The sequence below is a fragment of the Sapajus apella genome, unplaced genomic scaffold (assembly GCF_009761245.1).
Source record: "Sapajus apella isolate SASKATOON/1434 unplaced genomic scaffold, GSC_monkey_1.0 scaffold13, whole genome shotgun sequence".
Taxonomy (NCBI): Eukaryota; Metazoa; Chordata; class Mammalia; order Primates; family Cebidae; genus Sapajus; species Sapajus apella.
Window position 1 is genome coordinate 3,736,509 of NW_022436953.1, and position 22,160 is coordinate 3,758,668.

General features: G+C 39.0%; 1 protein-coding gene across 3 annotated transcripts in view; it reads right to left on the bottom strand.

The window, feature by feature from the left end:
* Positions 1-22,160, bottom strand: part of CHUK (component of inhibitor of nuclear factor kappa B kinase complex) — a 41,499-nt gene that overhangs the window by 3,478 nt on the left and 15,861 nt on the right. For 2 of the 3 annotated variants that reach the window (XM_032281284.1, XM_032281283.1), the window contains exons 10-19: positions 16,299-16,493; positions 13,904-14,006; positions 9,955-10,078; positions 9,086-9,237; positions 6,735-6,796; positions 5,642-5,751; positions 4,962-5,011; positions 2,594-2,690; positions 2,153-2,300; positions 1,471-1,604 (exon numbers count right to left, since the gene is read on the bottom strand). In XM_032281284.1, the coding sequence (XP_032137175.1) occupies positions 1,471-1,604; positions 2,153-2,300; positions 2,594-2,690; positions 4,962-5,011; positions 5,642-5,751; positions 6,735-6,796; positions 9,086-9,237; positions 9,955-10,078; positions 13,904-14,006; positions 16,299-16,493 (1,175 nt within the window). Of the gene's footprint in view, positions 1-647; positions 874-1,470; positions 1,605-2,152; positions 2,301-2,593; positions 2,691-4,961; positions 5,012-5,641; positions 5,752-6,734; positions 6,797-9,085; positions 9,238-9,954; positions 10,079-13,903; positions 14,007-16,298; positions 16,494-22,160 lie in introns of all 3 variants that reach the window. The other variant, XR_004269909.1, reaches the window with a different exon arrangement.

The window sequence follows — 22,160 nt, forward strand, 5'->3', positions numbered from 1 at the left end:
AGTGTATTCCAGCCGGATATGGTGGCTCACGCCTATAATCCCAACACTTTGGGAGGCTGAAGTGGGTGGATTACTTGAGGTCAGGATTTCAAGACCAGCCAGACCAACACAGTGAAACCCCGTCTTTATCAAAATACAAAAATTAGCTGGGTATGGTGGCACACACCTGTAATCCCAGCTACTCAGGAAGCTGAGTCAGGAGAATTGCTTGAATGTGGGAGGCGGAGGTTGCAATGAGCCAAAACTGCGCCACTGCACTCTAGCCTGGGTGACAGATCAAAACTCCATCTCAAAAAATTAAAATAAAATATAACGTATCCCTTCTAGAAAAATACATTGAAAATATCTGTCAGATATACTTTTCTGACAGACTGTCAGAAAACACCTCAAATTGGAAATTACCTGTATTATGGTGACGTCTGCAAATATTAGCATCCACTAAAAAACCTAAATGTCTTTAATAAAGGCAAAAAAGTAAGTAAAATATTAAATTTTACTTCCTTCAACTCTGATTACTGGAATATTTTATAAAGTCTATGTATTCAATAGCCTATGCTACAGTTGTAGATGTACTACTGCATTGGGCCACATGTATAATGACCCCAAGATATACTCTGGAACTTGCTTTCTTTAAAAAAATAAAATACCTGATATCAGCTTGCCTTCCTGCCATGTGCTTTTCTCTCATAAAAGCAGAGTACAGAATGTGCAACTCCTGAGCAGTGATGTAACATGGCTGCACTTCTGCAAAACTAATTATGGGCAGAGCTTCAAGGAAATGCTGGTGCTGTAGAGGCCTCCATGAGTTGTGAGAAAAGCGACAATACACAAGCTAGCAAAGAGTCACTGGCTTTGGATACGGCCCATCTTATGCTGAGAAAATAACAGAAATGGATAGTCATTCAGCTTTTAGCAAAAGAGTAGGAATTAATAAAATATAGGGCTTGGAATTTGAGTTCTTACTTGTAAAACTGACTTAAAGCACTGAAAGAAAGTCTTATGTTAGAAATACAAAGTTATAAAATAGAACTCAAAAATTTATTAGAAGAGTAATATGATAAATGATATTTGCAAAATGATACATGCAAAATGATAGCATACTTTCTCATAGAGATAAATGTTAATGAAAGAGTAAGGTTTGAGTAAAAGAAAGTAATAAGCCAGTAAGAGAAAGGACTTAGAACTTGGATTGAGCTAATAATAAGCAACATTTGCAGAATATTTAATTCACAAGCACTTTATATACATTGTCTAATCGAATTTCTACAGCAGTTCTATGAGACATTCCTGTTTTACAGGTGAGGAAACATGGACATCAAAAAAGTCACATAAGTTGCCTAAGATTATCAGAAATGGATAGTCAAGACTCAACCCTGGTCTGAACACACAAAGACTACTTTAATAACTATTGCCTCATTCCTATACACTGCTATGAAAACACAGCTATCTATTGTTACAAAGTGAACCCACCCATCTTGAGGAGTTACCACACATGACAAAGAATGATTATGTTCTGTTGAAGTTGGGGGCAGCCATGCTGATGTCTGAGGGGTTACTGCACCTTCTAGACTGGATCCCACAAGGGACCGGGCAGAACTCTGTGTCTGAAGGAAAAGAAAAAAAAACATCAAAAGATTACAGGCGGGCATCTCTGTTGGTTCACACAATTTCTTACCATATTCCTAAGGCTTTCATTTCCATTACTACATAAAGCACAACCAGGGTATTTCAGTACAAAACTATTCCCACTTTTACAGACCATTGGTAACCTCTCGTTGGCCCCTTTCTTCATTGACTAAAACCAAATGTATCCACTTTTCTTATACCATTTTAGTTGAAGAAAAGAAAAAAACCCAGTTGCATAGATGGTCAGTTTCATTATCTAGTCAGGTACATCTATCTGCAAGTTGAGTTGGAATACCACAGTGGTCAAGGGCTAAGAGTATAACAACAAAGAAACTGGAAAGGAGAGATGATAATAAGTCCTGCATCTCAATTGCTAGTTTGGACACCAAGCAAGGAACATGGACTTCATCCCAACACAAAATACACATGTCTTCAAGAGGGCCCACCTCATGCTGATAAAAAATCCCCGTTGCAGTTGCAATAGCAACTGAATGTCACATTAAATAATTCATTAATAAATACTTACACAGGCAATTTTAAGGAGATGCCATATTTCTTTCTGCCTTTTTCCCTGCATGAACATGACAGTATTGTCAGCTTCTTTGATGTTACTGAGGGCCACTTCCACCTTAGGGAGTAGATCAATAATCTTCTGCTTACAGCCCAACAACTTGCTGAAGAGATTAAATCCGTGTCAGATACTTACACATCTCCCATGGTTGTATACCATATTCCCAAAACCCAGCTGAGGAAATGAACCACAATCAGCATCAGATTTAACAACTGATCTCCAAAGTACTGCATACAAAAGGCCATATAAATGCACATAGCTATGGCCAAGCTACCCAAGGTACTCTCAGAATTCTTCCTGGGTAAGTATACTTTACCAAATAGGGCTTTTGTACTTTGAGAGGAACAAGGTAAACATATCCTGGTTTTTCAGTAGGAAATGAAGCAATTTTCCTACCTCAAATGACCAAACAGCTCCTTGAGCACACGGTCCTGACTCTGCACAGTGTGCACAATGATTTTCACCATCTCTGTGCTGTCACTATAGGAGTGATCTATAAAAGACATCAGTCAGTGGACATAACCTTTCTTCTGTAACATCCGCCTCCAAACAAAAAATTCCTCAAAAATCCATGAAAGTGTGAAACTAATTTTAATAAACATCTCCATTTAAATTAAAAATTGGGTTAAGATAAAATATTTAAAGATTACCTGTAAATAAATTCTAGTCATATATAAAAAATAACGTTTGTATGTGTATAATGTATATACAAATTTATCAGTAAGAGACCTTAGTTGCCTGTGCTTGAGAAGAATAGTCTTGGCTGTCTTTAACGCATACTAACCCAAGCCCTAGACACAAATGCAGCCTCTGGCCAAGAGAACTATTTTTCCTGGATGACTGACCACATATTTACAAACAGTAGGACAATTCATCAAACTTTCATTGCCTAAAGAAAGGAGGCCCTTGAACTAGGTTGCTTGGAATTTCATGTTTATCCATCTGTTTACAGCCCATAAAAACTTTGAAAAAAACTCACTGAAACCAAATCTGATACACCAGTAAAGGCACCTGTAGACATCCTGAAAGTTCCATTTGAGGGCAGTATGACATCTTAAAGCCACTGGCAGCGGACAGATACCGTCAAATGGGATAACTGTTGGTCACAGTGAGTTCTACAGTTTATAATATCATTAATCGTTATATTTCAGAAAATGGCTAAGGGAGCTGAAAGTTGATCATAATTTTCCCGTTTAATCCTCACAGCAGTCCTGTGAGGCTACTTTCATTACCCCCATTTTACCAAAAAGGAAATGATGAAAGGAACATCAAAGGAGGTTTTAAAAAGTTGTGTCCTTTGTTATCACTCCAGAGACCTCCCCCATAACCCAACTTTATTCCCCACACATCTCTGTTGTCTCACCAACAATCAAATGCAAGGCTCCAAAAAGGTTCTTCTCAAAACAGAATTTCTTCCTAAACACCATGGACCAAGCCCAAGAGCTTTCTCATATAACTAGCTCTTTTAGAGAGTCAAAGCCCTCAGAACTTTAGCCTTCACCAACACAGAGGATGAAAAAAGTTGGTTTTTACCATTTTCAGTTGAACAAGAGATATAAGTCAGCTCTAAGCTAGAAAAGACAACAAGGCCACAATTCAAGTGTGATTATATAATAGGCCCCAATGACAGAGACACAATCTTGTTACAACCAGTTTGTCACTCAAGGTGATACTCAAAGCTACCTAGATAGCAAATTTATTTTTGAGCTTCATACCTCAAAGTTTTTAAAAATATAACCTAAACAAATGCTATCATTGTGTATCTGCAGTATCTGATTCATTCACCAGAAGACTGGGAGTCTAATTTTTTTTTTTTTTTTGAGATGGAGTCTAACTCTGTTACCCAGGCTGGACTGCAGTGGCACAATCTCAGCTGACTGCAACCTCTGCCTTCCTGGTTCAAGCAATTCTCCTGCCTCAGCCTCTAGAGTAGCTGGGATTACAGGCCTGCGCCACCACGCCTGGCTAATTTTTATATTTTTTGCAGAGACAGAGTTTCGCCCTATTGGCAAGTCTGGTCTCAAAACTCCTGCCCTCAAGTGATCCACCCGCCTCAGCCTCCCAAAATGCTGGGATTACAGGCGTGAGGCACCATGGCTGGCTGAGAAATACTGATTAAAGAAAAAGAATTGGACTTGTTCTATTTGAAATCTTAGATTTTAATATTTTACTTTAGCTACAACAACTTCTATCACTTAAATCACTATTTTGTTTACATCTTCAACCTTTATATCCTCTTCTTCCAGCAGCAAAATCCTAACCTTGGATTAATCCAACCATCTGCTTATTTTTGTATTTTTAGTAGAGATGGTGTTTCGCTATGTTGGCCAAGCTGGTCTCAAATTCCTGACCTCAAGTGATCCACCCACCTGGGCCTCCCAAAGTGCTGGGATTACAGGCGTGAGCCACCACAACTGGCCCAATCTGTCTAATCTTAAGCAACACTTGTTTTTCCCATCTTTCTAAACATTTTCTTGCTGCTTCTTCCTCTTCGAATTCCTTTTTTCTATATTCCATTCTTTCTTTTCACTTCCCCTTCGAAAATTTTTCTACCTCACTTTCTCTGTAACCTTATCTTTCTAATCTCCTAAATTCTCACAGACTTAAAGCTTATTATACCATGTCTCAATGGCAATACCTAAACTGGAATTTATTCTGCAGCTTTAAGAAAATTTTTAACTTAGAAATTTAAAATCCCCCACATTTGGTAGGCTAATGTTAGTTACCTAAAATGCCTTCAAGCACTGTGACAGAAGTGTCTTACCTGAAGGTCTGTGTTTTAACTGCTTATATAGATCAATGGCACGCTGTTCCCTATAAAAGAGAAAACATTCTTTGATATCTGAAGGTAATTTAATGACTTCAGTAATCTATAACTTGAAACAATATTATTTTATTTGAATAATGAACCCATTTTAAAGCAAGTTCATATTGCCAATGAGTATTTCACAGAACATTTTATTGAGTAATAAGAACTATACAAGTTCTTTAAATGCCATGAGGACATCTCTGCAGAGACTTAAACAGACAAAAATTATGGCCTATAATTACAGAAAATATCTAAAGTTTTTAATCCAGACACTTTAATTCAGAAAAAATCTGAAGTTTTAGGGCATTTGAGAGTCAATACCTTGGACCAGAGGTACAGTAAGTAGGGAAATAGCTTGTAACTTAGTTATACTTGGAAAATTCTTAACCCTTATATGAAATAAATGCTTTTATTAAAAACCAAAAAAGGCCAACCCAAAGAGTTATTTCCAAAGTTTCGTTTCCTGTGACTAATAAAAAGCTTCCATTTAAAATATAATGCCAATATATTTGGGGAAAGAAAAACTACAGAAAAGAACCATATAGAGGTTTAATTTCCCAGATGTAAGCAGAAAGAACAATCTGCTGTAGAATATTACGGATGTCAGAAGACCAACAACATGAGTGCATCCTTACAGAGATTCCATCAAGTCTCCCTGACGTCTTCCATAGGGGCTCTTCTGTAGCTCCATGATTTCAGCATGCAAAGACATAATCTGATCCTCCAGGTATCCAATGACACCAACCTGAAATATGATCCAAACACAAAGGAAATGAAAGGCTTACCACTACATCACAGGAAACAAAATTCACATCTTAAGGATACAGAATGACTTGCTGCTTCGATTTCCCACCCCTCAATACCACAGGTATCCCAGGGTATCCCACATCCTCAAGGTAAGTACTGACATTAAGGGGTCAAGTACTTAATGGGCCATGGACAAATGTACAGGGTAAGGGGAAAAAATATGCTGCCTAGAGAATGATCTATACCTAGGGACACCACATAATTTATTGTCCAAATCGGCATAATTTTGAGAGTGAAAGGGAATACTACTGATAATTATGGCAAGACATTAGGTATAAACTGGGACTGTTCCAGGTAAACCAGAATGTACAGCTACCCTATCTAAACCAGTCACAAAAATAATAGTGACAACTACCATTACTGACTCCCATTTAATCTTCATAACCCTACTAGAAAAAAAATTGTCCCCATAATATGGAAACTAGCTGGACGTGGTAGCTCAGGCCTATAATCTCAGCTCTATGGGAGGCTGAGGTGGGAGGATTGCTTAAGCCCAGGAGTTTGAGACCAGCCTGGGCAACATAGTGAGACACCATCTCTACAAAAATATAAAAGCCAGACATGGTGGTGCACCTCTTGTCCCAGCTACACAGGAGGCTAAGATGGAAGGATTGCTTGAGCCTGGGAAGGCTGCAGTGAGCTTTGATCATGCCAGTGCACTCCAACCTGGGCAACAGAGTGAGACCCTGTCTCAAAAAATAAATAAAGAAAAGAAACCAAAGCTCAGTGAGACACTAATTTTCCCAAAGCCTTTGTTTTTATCACTATGATATCTCCCTCTTTATATACAAAGCATCTAGTAGTATTGTGTCTATTTCAGGAATGACGTGAAACATGCTCTTTATATACCAAAACCAAAGACAGTTTCTAATGGAGACATCAAGAATTAATAAGTATACAAAGTGAGGTCAATGATTTTACCTCAGCATAGTGGATGGCCTTTTCTTCCATTTCTTTCCATGCTTTTAGCATTTTTTCTGAAGCTAAAAGAAAAGTCTAAATTGGTTATCTCAGAAATAGCCATATCTTTAATTACTGGCATGCCTGCCTCCTTGCCATATCAACATCAAAGATGTGTTATGAGTTGAATTGTGGCCCCCCAAAATATATGTAGAAGTCCTAACCCCCAATACCTCAGAATGTGACCTTATTTGGAAATACGGTTGTTAAAGAAGTAATCAGATAAACTGATATTCATACTGGAATGGGCTGGGCCCTTAACCCAGTACGACTAGTGTCTTTAGAAGAGACACAGGATACAGATACACAGGGGAGAATGCTACGTGACAATGGAGACAAACTGAGGTGCTGCAACTGTAACCCAAGGAATGCCAGTGATGGCTGGCAGACCATTAAGAAGCTAGAAAGAAGCAAAAAAAAGATGCTTCTCTACAGATTTCAGTGGAAACGTGGCCCTGCCAAGACCTTGATTTTGGACTTTTAGCCTCCAAGGCTGTGAGACATCAGTAAGCTTCTATTGTTTAAGCCACTCAGTTTATGGGATTTTGTTATGGAGGCCTTAGGAAATGAATACAAATGATTGTTCTCTTTAAAAATATATATATCTGTGTGCAGATGTAGATGGAGGAAAAAACAATTTTTTTTTTTTTCCTGAGGCAGTGTCTCACTCTGTTACCCATGCTAGAGTGCAGTGGCGCGATCTCAGCTCACCGCAGCCTCTATCTCCAGGGCTCAAGCGATCCTCCCACCTCAGCCTCCTGAGTACCTGAGGTGTGCACCACCATGCCCAGCTAATTTTTGTATTTTTTGTAGAGACAGGGTTCTACCATGTTGCCCAGGTTTGTCCTGACTGAGCTCAAGGGATCCACCTGCTTCAGCCTCCCAAAGTGTTGGGATTACAGGTGTGAGTCACCACATCTGGGCAGAAAATAATTTTAATACATGAATGTGATTTTTTAAAATTAAACACTATAAAAGGATATAAACAGAAAAGACTCTTCCTCCCCTCTACCCTCTACCTCAAGGGACCTTACTATGATTATTTGTTACATAAATACCTACCCTACTCCCTTACAAGTGAGAACACCTGTATACTCTTTACTTTTTCCCACAATTTAAAACTTTGCTACCAAGACCCACGTGAACTTTCAATAAAAGCACATATAGATATACCACATTCTTCTTTAACAATTGTATAATATGCCTTTGACAAGTCAAAGATATTTTAATGAAATAATTATAATGTTCTGTTACTCACCAGAATCAATAATATGCAAATAGAAATAATATATCAATAATATTAATAAAACCAGTTCTGGAGAGTAAATTTATTCACCCAACTGGACACTATTGACTATTTATTTTGAGATACACATACCTTGCTCAAGACAAGGTATGTTTCCCAAAAAGGATTTGCTTTATAAAAGAAAACAGAAATGCTGGTAGTGACTCCTTCAATTTACTCATATTTTAACTTTTTTTTTTTTTTTTTTTTTTTTTTAACATTTCCTTAGTACATCGGAAGGAAATAAGCTTGGAGTCAAATATTGAAAATTTGGAGCCTGTGTACACTAAAAAATAGTAGGACTCCACAGTAGATGGTTTGAAAAAAAAAGTCTTAGAATATTTGTGTCATTATTTACAGAAAGGTAAGTAGTTTAAGACTCCCCTGGTTGTCTTAGTCCATTTGGGCAACTGTTAACAAAATACCATAGACTTAGTGCCATACAAACAACAGAAATTTATTTCTCATAGTTCTGGAGGCAAGTCCAAGAACAAAGGTAGATCTGGTATCTGGTGAGAGCCTGCTTTCTGGTTCCTACATGACCATCTTCTTGCTCTGTCCTCACATGCAGAAGGGGTGCAGGATCTCATTCAGGCCTCTTTTATAAGAGCATTAATCCCAAACATGAAGGCTCTGCTCTCAGGACCTAATCACTTCCCAAAGGCTACACCTACCAACACCCTCACCTTCAGGGTCAGAATTTCAACATAGGTATTTTGGGGGGACACAAACATTTAGTCCATAGCACTGGCTAGGAAGTCCAGATTTTGTATTTATTTTTAAATTTGGTTTGAAATTCAAGATTATTAAATCCCTTCTGTATTTTTTTGGAACTAAATAATTTTAGCCCAATTGTGAAACTAAATTGCTCAACTAAGCAAATTTTAAAAAAGAGGTAATGTAAGTTGTCCGGTCTCATGTTCTAATGTGAAGGTAAGTAAAACAACTGGCTGAGTTAAGAAGGCAAAACAACAGATGGCTTCAAGAAATGAGATACTCCTTTCAGATACATTATCCAGACACTTACATATCCCATACGTCATCTGCTCGCTATATCTCTCCAAGTCAAGCTGAATGCTTTTGTGAAAAAACTCCAATTTAGCTTTCAGTTGTTGTGATGCTGAGATTAAAGTGTTCTTCATTTTTGTTAAGTTAGCATTATATCTAAGAAGACTTAACCTAAACCATAACAACAACAACAACAACAAAAGATATCGTCAGCATTCAGAAACATTGAAAAATAATTTAAAAACATAAAGTGCCACAAAGCCTAAGTTTCTATTATCAATCTATGAGAAATAGCTGATCTCAGAATCTGATTTGTAAAGACTTCCTGCTATTTTTTTTTTTTTTTGAGACGGAGTTTCACTCATGTTACCCAGGCTGGAGTGCAATGGCGTGGTCTCGGCTCACTGCAACCTCCGCCTCCTGGGTTCAGGCAATTCTCCTGCCTCAGCCTCCTGAGTAGCTGGGATTACAGGCACGCGCCACCATGCCCAGCTAATTTTTTATAGTTTTAGTAGAGACGGGGTTTCACCATGTTGACCAGGATGGTCTCGATCTCTTGACCTCGTGATCCACCCGCCTCGGCCTCCCAAAGTGCTGGGATTACAGGCATGAGCCACCGCGCCCGGCCGTAGACTTCCTGCTTTTAATATTCTGTGATAAACAATCTTTTTATACTAGGACCATGGGAACTATTACCCACAAGCTATTACAATAGAATGGTCTCAGACCATTAGTAAGATTTCTACAAGTTTAATCAGGACATTACACTTCAAATTGGCCCAATATGTTACTATTACATGAAATATTGATTAGTGAAAACCAGCAAGATTAATTCTTGAGTATCTAATGTGCATTGCATTGTGCTCATAAACAACAGAATCCACTTACATTGCTGCTCTTTGTCCCTGAAAGAGCCTGCTGTAGTCTTCTTTTAGTCCAGACACATAGTGCACAGCTTCAGCCCATACTTTACGCAGCTGTATAATTGGAAGCTGTATTTTGCTGTCCCGTACTATATACAACAAGATGAAAAAAAGAGCAAGGGAGTTCATGACTTTTTATTTATCATTCTCTGAGATTTACTGTCCACACAAACAGCATTCCCATAGATGCTAGAAACTGATGCTAAAAGAATCACTTGTTTCCATTTAATTCGGTTCAATATACATTTACAGAGCACCTGCAATACATTAAGCCTTGCTCCAGATACAAGGGGAAAAATAATGAATGACATAATCACTACCCTCACAGAGCTTGAGATTATTCCTATATCTGTCTTACTTGCTTGCTTTTCTGCAACCTGGAATACTCTTTTTCTCTCTGCTAATCCAAATTATTTCTTTCAAGATCTAAATCAAGTCCCATCTCTTCTGGGTCTTTCCTACCTCTGAATAATAAATTTCACATCCTGGACCACCAATCCAGCTTTAAGAATACACACAAGAACCAAGTGTGATGGCTCACACATGTAATCCCAGCACTTTGGGAGGCCAAGGCAGGCAGATCTCTTGAGGTCAGGAGTTCAAGACCAGCCTGGCCAATAAAGTGAAAACTCATCTTTACTAAAAATATAAAAATAAGCTGGGTGTGGGTGATGTGTACCTACAGTCCCAGCTACTCAGGAGGCTGAGGCAAGAGAATCGCTTGAACCCGGAAAGTGGATGTTAACAGTGAGCTGAGATCGCACCACTGCACTCCAGCCTAGGCAAGAGAGAGGGACTTTGTCTCATCAAAATAAAAAAAGAAAAGGAAAAAGAAAATAAAAGACACAGGGTAAATGGCAGTTTAATAAAATATGCTTTCTTCAATGCCAGACTTTAAAAAATTATCTATTTATGATTTTATCTTATCCATTTTTTGGTAAAGGAATGCTACTTTTCTAAAACTATATGTTAATAAGTTCAATGAAATTCTACTTTAACATGAAATTCTCCAATATTGAAACAGATTCATACTGTAAGGCAGCAAGTATATTCTCTGTTGCTCTTTTCTAATAAAAACTTCAGAGAAAGCTTAGACAAAACTTGCTACACTAGTGTTCCTACTGAGAAAGCACATCATCTGAAGCAGACTTTAAAAAAATAAAGCTATACAAATGGAAAAGTATTTGCCTTCCTTAATAATTATTAATAGCCACCATCAACCTTTCTCCACCTGTGGCTTCCTACAATAAACAAAAAAAAAAAAAAAAAAAAAAGCAAACCCCGCCTCTACTAAAAATACAAAAGTATCTGGGTGTGGTGGCATGCACCTGTAACAAAACAAAACAAAAACAACTCATTGAAGGGGGCATGTAAGAGAAGTACAGGAGCCAACTAAAAGAGCTCCAAATGGCCAAAGCTAGAACAATTTGAGCAACAGAGTAAGCTAGTATTGTATTATAACATAAAGCACAAAAAAAAAATCCATTAGTTTATACTAATATAAATGACTGAAATTTATAAATGTTAAAGGGCAAATGTCCTGTGCAGAAGAGTTCCAAATAAATTACAAAGATACTCCATCCTAAAGGAAGGAAACATAACTCCTCCCTTTTTTTTTGAGACAGGGCTTCACTCTGTCACCCCAGCAGGAATGTAGTGGTACAATCTCGGTTCACTTCTATCTTCTGTGACCCTTCTCTCAAAAACCCATTGTCTCAGTCTAATCATGAAAAAAAAAAAAAAAAAAAAAAAAAAAAAAGGACAGGCCCGGCATGGTGGCTCATGCCTGTAATCCCAGCACTTTGAGAAGCCAAGCCAGGCGGTTCACCTGAGGTCAGAAGTTTGAGACCAGCCTTGCCAACATGGTGAAACCCCGTCTCTACTGAAAATACAAAAAGTATCTGGGTGTGGTGGCACGGGCCTGTAATCCCAGCTACTTGGGAGACTGAGGCAGGAGAATCACTTGAACCCAGGAGGCGGAGGTTGTAGTGAGCCAAGATTGCACCACTGCACTCCAACCTGGCCAACAAGACAAAACTCTGTAAAAAAAAAAAAAAAAAAAAAAAAAAAAAAATTCAGCAGAGGGACATCTTACTAAAATAGTATTCCTCAGAATTGTCAAGGTCATCAAAAACAAGAACTACTTGAAGTCTGAGAAAATGTCACGGCAAAGAGGAGCCTCAAGAGACATGACAACTAAATGTAACGTGGTATCCTATATGAGATCTCAGAACAGGAAAAGGATATTAGGTAAATATGAAGGAAATGTGAATGAACTATGGGCTTCAATTAGTAATATATGGGTTTATTAAATGTAACAAATGCATCATACTAATGTAAAATTGTTTTTTTTTTACTTTTTAATGTTTTTTAATTTTTTTTTTTTTTTTTTTGAGAAAAGGTCTCACTCTGTTGTCCAGGCTGAAGTGCAGTGGTGTGATACTGGCTCACTGCAACTTCCACCTTCCAGGTAAAACGTTCACAACAGGAGAAACTACATGCATGAGTAAGGGGAGTTATATGAGAACTCTGTAGTATCTGCCCAATTTTCTGGCAAATCTAAAACCATTCTTTAAAAAAAAAAAAAGTCCATTAGTAAAATAAAGTCTGGGGCAAGGAGAGTTGACTGAAAAGAAACATAAGGGAACTTTCTGAGGTGAAGAAAATGTTCTATATCATGACTATGGTATGGACTACAAAAGTATATATATTTGTCAAAAGTTATCAAACTGTATGATCTGTTTATTTCACTCTATGTAAACTGCCTCAATTTTTAAAAAAAAGTTTAAAAGAAAACGAATAAAAAGGTTTTTAAAGAAAGTAAGATTATGTAGGCTGGGCATGGTGTCTCACCCCTGCAATCCCAGCACTTTGGGAGGCCGAGGAAGGCAGATCACAAGGTCAGGAGTTTGAAACCAGCCTGGCCAACATAGTGAAGCCCTGTCTCTACTAAAAATACAAAAAATTAGCCAGGCATGGTGGTGAGCGCCTGTAATCCCAGTTATTCTTGAAGCCAGGAGGCGGAGGTTGCAGTGAACCAAGACTGTACCACTGCACTCCAGCTTAGGCAACAGTGTGAGACTCCGTCTCAAAAAAAAAAGTAAGATTACCTATATTTTAGCCCCTCTGTTCAATTTTGTTCTTGATTTTACAATTTTGTGCTTTATTTTATTTAGCTAGACATACAGTGATGAGACACTTATAACTTGTTCAAAAGAAAAGAATAATTTTCACAGGATAAATTAAAACATTTGAACATCAAGCAGTATTCATAGGAAAAATGAAATAAATACCTGAACCTGCTTAGACAATGAAGAGACAGTTAAAAAGTAGATCTGGGATGGGCACAGTGGCTCACACCTGTAATTCCAGTGCTTTGGGAGGCTGAGGGGGTGCGGATCACAAGGTCAGGAGTTCGAGACAAGCCTGGCCAATATGGTGAAACCCTGTGTCTACTAATACTACAAAATTTAGCCAGGCACGGTGGCAGGTGCTTGCAACCTCAGCTACTCAGGAGGCTGAGGCAAGAGAATCGCTTGAATCTAGGTGGCAGAGTGCAGTGAGCTGAGACTATGCCACTGCACTTCAGTGTGGGCAACAGAGTGAGACTCCATCTCAAAAAAAAAAAAAGTAGGTTTAACTAATAGTGAAGTTTCATTCTCCTGTGAGAGCCCTATCCTCAGGAAAGTAAATCTTCTCCTAAATGAATAATTTGATGGAGATTTAGTATCTACATTTTCACCTCCCTAACTATATAAATCAATTTTTCAGAATTCTTATACAACTCCATATAGAAACTTCAAGTATGAGATACAGAACACAACTCCAAAATGACGATTTCTACTAAGCATGCTGTGAGTCAAAGTTATATTAATTCAGGTTTAAAGCTCAGCTGCTAAATGGACTGGACTTACCAATATAATTTACACATTCAGATAAACTTCTGGAAGCAAATGGCCCTTCATATACAGTTTTACTTTTATCAAACAAATAAACCATATAGCTATCACAGCCTCTCTGAAAAAGAAACAAACAATTAAAATCCTCCTCAAGGATCTCTGAAAATCCTAGGTTCTCTAAATACTTATACACCAGATTTCCTACCTCGAAATGCAAATGACCAAATTAATGTGTATTAGTATACCTCTTACAGAAAACAGAGTCTAAACTTTTGATGAGGAAAAAGACCCAAACTTTTGTATGGCCTAAAGTGAAAAACAATCACCCAAACCAAAAGAACAAATACAAAAAGGTATATATACATACGGTGAAAATACTATTCAGTAATCAAAAGGAATGAAGTACTGGTACATGCTACAACATGCATGAACTTCAAAAATATAATTTCAAGTAAAACAAGTCAGACACGAGACTATATATAATTCCATTTATATGAAATGTTCAGAAAAGGCAAACTTGTAGAGATAGAAAATAGATCCTGGTTGCCTGGAGTAGGCAGAATGGAGATTAACAGTTAATGGACTGTTAATGGAAATGTTTTTAAGCTGATTTATGGTGATAGCTGCACAATTTGGTAAAATGTACTTTAAAAAAATCACTGCAATTGAGCAAGTCAGTGACAAGTTAATAAAAAAGAAATAAAAATCACTATCTTGTATACCTTAAATGGGAACTAACATGATATTTAAAATATGCCTCAATACCACCATAAAAAGAAAAATAAGGAAAAAAGTCATGACCACAGTCATATTTTACCAGTCATTTATCCTCTGCAGGACCTATGAGACTGCTGGTCTCACAGTAGTTTCAGAATACTGGACTTCAAATACAAAAAGAAATAAAAACTTTTTTTTTTTTTTTTGAGACAGGGTCTTGCTCTGTCACCCAGGTTGGAGTGTAGTGGTGTGATCATGGCTCCTTGCAGCCTCAGCCTCCCTGGGCTCAAGTGATTCTCCCACCTCAGCCTCCCAAGTAGCTAGGACTACATGGGTGTGCCACCAAGCACAGCTAATTTTTGTAGTTTTTGTAGAAACAGGGCTTCACATGTTGCTCAGGCAGGTCTCAAACTCTTGAACTCAAGCAATCCACCCACCTTGGCTTCCCAAAGTGCTGGGATTATAGGCATGTGCCACCACACCAAGCCAAGAAGGCATATTAAGTGGGAGTGTGGCAGGCCAGGTCTCACTAACGCAGGCTTCCATAACAACTGTTTCAGCTCTGACTGAGTAGTGAAGTTAAATATTAAAAGCTGAAAGGGCAGTGGGCGCAGTGGCTCACGTTTGTAATCTCAGCACTTCAGGAGGCAGAGGCGGGCAGATCGCCTGAAGTCAGAAGTTTGAGATGAGCCTGGTCAACATGGTGAAACTCCTATCTCTACTGAAAATACAAAAAATTAGTTGAGTGTTGTGGCAGGTACCTGTAATCCCAGCTACTTGGGAGGCTGAGGCAGGGAGAATCGCTTGAACCCGGGAAGCAGAGATTGCAGTGAGCTGAGATTGTGCCATCACACTCCAGCCTGAGCAACAGAGCGAGATTCCATCTCCAAAAAAAAAATGCTGAAAGAGCCAGTGCCCTTACACAAAGGCTTGAATGTAACCAAAGCCACCAAGAGTTCTGCCCAGGCTTTCCTGGGCCTAAAAGCAAAATAACAAAGGAATTTTTAATGGGACCTGTTTAAGATTAAACAAGTTTCACTGGGGGGCTGAAGAAACTCCCCAGGGCTCCACAAACAAGTTTACTGGGGGTCTGAAGGAAGTCCTCAAACCTCTGTGATTTAGCAGGGGACAAGATAAGGGTAATCAGCCCAGCACTTGGACCCATTTAGAGTAAGTAAATTTACGGAGGCTCCAGAACATCTTCAAGATTCAGACCTTAGTTACAGATTAAAAGAAGTTAATCACTTATGTCTTCTGATAAATGCACACTTACATGTAGACATATAGCTTAGAATGTATATAGGCTCTGGAAAAACTTTGTAATTTTGAGTTGATCTGGCAATAATTTCCAGGCCTTCTCCCAGTAACTGGTTACAGAAATAAAAACTCCCATCTCTCCCAGTTCATCTACATCTCATTATTGGGCCGCAAAAACAAACAGCCTGACCCTCAGTTTGGTCTGGGAACAAGAGCAGAAAACTGGCACCAAAGAAAAAATATTGCAAAATTCAAAACAACAAATGTTTCATTTCTATCCTGTTCACCTTGCAAAGCAATGCTAAGAGTCGGGAGTAGGACAAAGCCAAAACAAAATGTGCCCCCTTAAGGAATTCCGAGTATGCCCAAAAATTGCAGGGCATGCAATCCCTCTAGATTTCTTACACTCCAGGTAGATTATAATTAATTCTCTTACAACTCCATCTAGAACACATTGAGAGGCTGGTTTCCGAGGATCCAGAGAAATTCCTGTCTCTGAAAGAAGCTCTTGAGAACCAGTATTTATTCCAGTTTCACGCTCAATACGAGACTGTAGTGAATGAAGACTTTCATCAGGTGGTAACAGAAAAGAAATTATCTTTGCAGAAGTCATATTTAGGATGTGTACTATCTGTATAAATAAGAAAAAAGATAAATTTATTGATCATTTGCTACATAAAAGATTCACTGCCAGATACTAAAAGGGGACTATATGCAAACGGCATTATTTCTACACTAAACAAGGCTCACTCATTCTCCAAAGTGAGATCTCCTTCTGTAAATTATAAAATGACATTCTGAAAACTGAACAATTTCCTTTTCTACAATAAATGTTCCAACAATAAAATTTCAAAGTTATAGGGATGCACAAAATTAGGAAATAAAAATCACAATTTGAAAGAACAACACTTACTTATTTTGAAAAAACATTATCATAGACCTAAAAGAAAACTTTCCAATTCATAAAGTGCCTAACAGAAAATAATCACGGGTAAACCACTTTCACATAACATCCCCATTAATTAGATCTTTTAATCTCCATTTTAGCAGAGAAAGAAACCAGAGTTCTAAGTTAAATAACTTGTTAGGGATTACACAGCTGATAGAGCTTGGATCTGAACTCTTTTTGTGTCTGACTACTTCATGCTACCTTAAAAAAATAATCTGATGAAAGAACTAGGTATCTCTTTAAACACGAAAAAGCATGGTTATGCGTGGTCAGTTGCCTTTTTATAAGGCAACTTAATCCCAGAGCAGCAACCTGCCTAAGGGCCCAAAGTCAGGTAAGAACAGTTTTTTCACTCTCACCTAACACCCAGTTAAAAGTAACCTCATACAGGCCAAGTGACTGTGAGGCTGAGTCAGGTGGGGCTCTGCCCAGGTAAGCACAGACAGCCACAGAGTTGGACGTCAGTCTTTTGAAAATAACATGACTTTAAATTCTCTTCCTTCCAGTGTCTTTAGAAAAGTCATACAAGGCCAGGCTCAGTGGCTCACACCTGTAATCCCAGCACTTTGGGAGGCCGAGGCGGGTGGATCACCTGAGGTTGGGAGTACAAGACCAGCCTGACAAACATGTATCTACTAAAATTACAAAATTAGGTGGGCGTGGTGGCGTGTGCCTGTAAGCCTAGATACTCAGGAGGCTGAGGCAGGAGAATTGCTTGAACCAGGGAGGCGGGGGTTGCAGTGAGCCGAGTTCGCGCCATCACACGCCAGCCTGGGAAACTCCATCTCGGGGAAAAAAAAAAATATCCTGGCTGGGCCTGGTGGCCCACGCATTTAATCCCAACACTTTGGGAGGCTGAGGTGGGTGGATCACGAGGTCAGAGGTCAAGATCAGCCTGGCCAAGATGGTTAAACCCTGTCTCTGCTAAAAACAGGAATATTAGCTGGGTGTGGTGGCGGCTACCTGTAATCCCAACTACTTGGGAGGCTGAGGCAAAGAACTGCTTAAACCCTGGAAGCGGAGGTTGCAATGAGCCAAGATTGTGCCACTGCCCACTCCAGCCTGGGCTACAGAGCAAGACTGTCTCAAAAAAAAAAAAAAAAAAAAAAGAAAAGAAAAGCCATACAAAATTAATGTCTACATTTCTCCAAGCCTTACACTAACTAGTATACGCAAATGATTAAAATCCTCTCTGCTGAAAATCCTTACTACAAAGGGAAAGCATTAATCCAAGGTCACTATTATCTCTTTTTTCCCTTTACAACACAAATTTGAATTGATGTTTTCAAACACGCAAAACTATAGACAATAGTGTAAGCCCCCTCTGAACCCTGTGAATGCCTCGTCTAATTTCAACCATCATTTACATACAGCCCATCTTCTTTCATCTGTTATAGCCCCCTCTCCTGATTTACTATTTTATCTTTGAAATATTTTATTTTGTGACTGTTTCATTTTGACATATAAAAATTTTATATATTTGAGGTATACAACTGGCTATTTTGATATACATTATGAAATTATCACATTTCAGCTAATTAATATATCTCTCACCTCTTCATAGTTGTCATTTTTGTGCCTTTTCTTTTGCTGCCATAATTTTTGGACCTTTTGATCATCATCTCTAGATATACCCCCACCTCCCTGCAGCCCCTGGCAACTATGATCCTACTGTCTGCTTCTATAAGTTTAACTATTATAGATTCCACATGTAAGTGAGATCATGCAGTATCTCTTTTTCTGTGTCTTACTTATTTTACTTAGCATGTCCTCCAGGTTCATCCACATTGCCCTAATCGCAGAATTTCCTTCTTTTTCTGAAGGTTAAATACTATTCCACTGTGTATATATACCACCTTTTCCCTTTCCATTCATATGTCAAAGGACATTTAGGCTGTTTCCATATCTTGACTATTGTGAATAATGCTGCAATGAACATGGGAGTGCAAGTATCTCTTCACAATCCTTTAAAATCCTTTGGATATACACCCAGAAGTGAGATTGCTGAATCTTACAGTTCTACTTTTTTTTTTTTTGAGACAGAGTCTTGCTCTGTCACCCAGGCTGGTGCGCAGTGGTGCGATCTCAGCTGCAACCTCCAACTCCTGGGTTCAAGCAATTCTCCTGCATCAGCCTACCAAGTAGCTGGGGTTGCAGATGTGTACCACCATGCCCAGCTAATTTTTGTAATTTTAGTTGAGACAGGGTTTCCACATGTTGCCCAGGCTGGTCTTGAACTCCTGGCGTCATGTGACCTGCCTGCCTCAGCTTCCCAAAGTGCTGCGATTACAGGCGTGAGCCGCCGCACTCAGCCAGTAGTTCTGTTTTTAATTTTGAGGGACCTTTATACTGTTTACCACAATAGCTATAATAATTTACATTCCCACCAAGAGTGTACAAAGGATTCCTTTTCTCCCACATCCTCACTAACACTTATCTTTTTTCTTTGTGATAACAGCCATCCTAACAGGTTGGGGGTGATATATTAATGTGGTTTTTATTTGCATTTCCCTGATGCTAAGAGTTGTTGAGCACCTTTTCATATGTTTGTTGCCCACCTGAATTTCTTCTTTTGAGAAGTGTCTATTTTAGGTCCTTTGCACATTTTTAATTGGGTTATTTACATTTTTCGTATTGAGTTGCACGAGTTCCTTATAAATTTAAGATATTAATTTCTTATTGGATATATAGTGTACAAATATCTTTTCCCAATCCATGGGTTGCTTTTTCATTTTGTTGATTTGTTTCCTTTACTGTACACTTTTTAGTTTGAAGGCCCACTATTATTTCCACTTAGAAATCCTAACACAGATGCCCAAATAAGTGATGCTACAGATACTAAACTGAGGCAGGGCATGGTGGCTCACACCTATAATCCCAGAACTTTGGGATTACAAGGCGGGCTGATCACTTAAAGTCAGGATTTCGAGACCAGTCTGGCTACCATGGTGAAACCTGCTCTCTACTGAAAATACAAAAATTATCTGGGCTACAAAAACACCTTTAATTCCTGCTACTTGGAAGGCTGAAGCAGGAGAACTGCCTGAACCCGGGAGACTAAGGCTGCAGTGAGCCAAGATCACACCACTGCACTCCAGGCATCAGAGTGAGACTCCCTCTCACAAAAGAAGGAGGGGGCTGTGTGCAGTGGCTCACGCCTGTGATCACAGCACTTTGGGAGGCCAAGGTGGGTAGATCATGAGGTCAAGAGATCAAGACCATCCTGGCCAACATGGTGAAACCCCATTTCTACTAAAAACACAAAAATTAGCCAGGCATGTTGGCGGATGCCTGTAGTCCCAGCTACTCAGGAGGCTGAGGCAGGAGAATCACTTGAACCCCGGAGGCAGAGGTTGCAATGAGCCGAGATTGTGCCACTGCACTCCAGCCTGGCGACAGAGCAAGACTCCGTCTCAAAAAAAGAAAAAAAAAAGGATACCGAACATTCCAAACACAAAGAAATGATATTTGCAATGATGGATATGCCAATTACCTGATCTGATCACTATGCAGTATATGTACTGAAACACCACTATTAACCCCATGAATATGTACGATTATTTTTTAATTTAAAAAATTAGGCTGAGCATGGTGGCTCACGCCTGTAATCCCAGCACTGTGAGGAGCCAAGACAGATGGATTGCTTGAGGACAGGAGTTTGAGACCATCCTGGCCAACATGGCAAAACCCCATCTCTACAAAAAATACAAAAACATTAGCCAGGCATGGTGGCACACACCATGCCTGTAATCCCAACTACATGGGAGGCTTAGGTATGAGAGAATCACTTGAGCCTGGAAGGTGAAGCTTGTAGTAAGCCAAGATCGTGCCACAGTACTCCACCCTGGACGACAGAACAAGACTCTATCTCAAAAAAACAAAAAAACAAAAAAAAAAAAAAAAAAGGAAACTTAAAAGCATATTAACAAATTTTGTTTTTGGGACAGAGTCTCACTCTGTCACCTGGGCTGGAGTACAGTGGTGTGATCTTGACTCACTGGAGCCCCCACCTCCCAGGTTCAAGCAACTCTCCTGCTTCGGCCTTCTGAGTAGCTGGGACTACAGGCATACACCACCATCCCTGGCTAATTTTTTATTTTTAGTAGAGACAGGGTTTTGCCATGTTGACCAGGCTGGTCTCAAACTCCTGACCTCAAGTGATCTATCTGCCTCTGCCTCCCAAAGTGTTAGGATTACAGGCATGAGCCACTGCACCTGTATTAACAAAATTTTCAAAACAAAATATTAAACTGTTTTTATAACCTGAAGCTGATCCTTTTCATGTGAATTCCAAATGTCATAACACGATTGCCAGTATTTCTCTTATTAAGAGACTTTCCTTTAATATAAATCTCTTTTTTAAATTTTTTTTTAGACAGTCTCACTCTGTTGCCCAGGCTGGAGTGCAGTGGCAAGATCTTGGTTCATTGCAACCTCCATCTCCTGGGTTCAAGCAATTCTCCTACCTCAGCCTCCTGAGTAGCTGGGATTGCAGGCATGTGCCACCACGCCCGGCTAATATTTGTATTTTTAGTAGAGATGGGGTTTCACCATGTTGGTCAGGCTGGTCTCGAACTCCTGACTTCATGATCCGCCCGCCTCGGCCTCCCAAAGTACCTGGATTACAGGTGTGAGCCACCACACCTGGCCTTAATAGAAATCTTTTATGTTTAAAAGGGGAGTAGGGAAATCTTCAAAACTGACATGGATTTACAATACAATTATACTACCTGAGACTTTCCATGCCTTTCCCATTGTAGGCAGATTTCATGCTATGACAGCTGCCACTAGTAGCAATAGCAGAGACTTAGAATGAAAATCCTATACTGGACATCTACTTTCACACAGGATGTTAGCATATGGCATCACGGCATCCCACTACCAAAGTTCCAGGCCAGAGGAAAACAAAAGAAAGAAAGAGGAAATACAACCTAAATTTATCTTTTTGTTCATTCAAATATTTAATGAGTACCTACTATTGGTAGGCACATACTAAGTATGTTGTGATGGTGGCAGTGGGTATACAAACTGAGTATCTTATGATCCTTGCCCTCCATACAGTTATTGTCAAACAGAAGATATTAAGATATACTAAGAGAACTAAAATACCAGGCAAAATGTGATAGGTGGTATACTCAATTGAAAATATCATACACTCGGCAGGAGGAAATGGGCACTTCATAAAGGAGGCACTACTTGAGCTAAACTTTGAAATGGAAGAAAGACTAGAATGGGGAAAGACTGAAAAAAAAAGTTCCTTTAGGCAGAAAACAGGTAGGCAGGTAGAAAGGGATGGGATTAATCAGAGAATACAATTAATCCAGTTCAAATGTACCTAAAATGATGCCC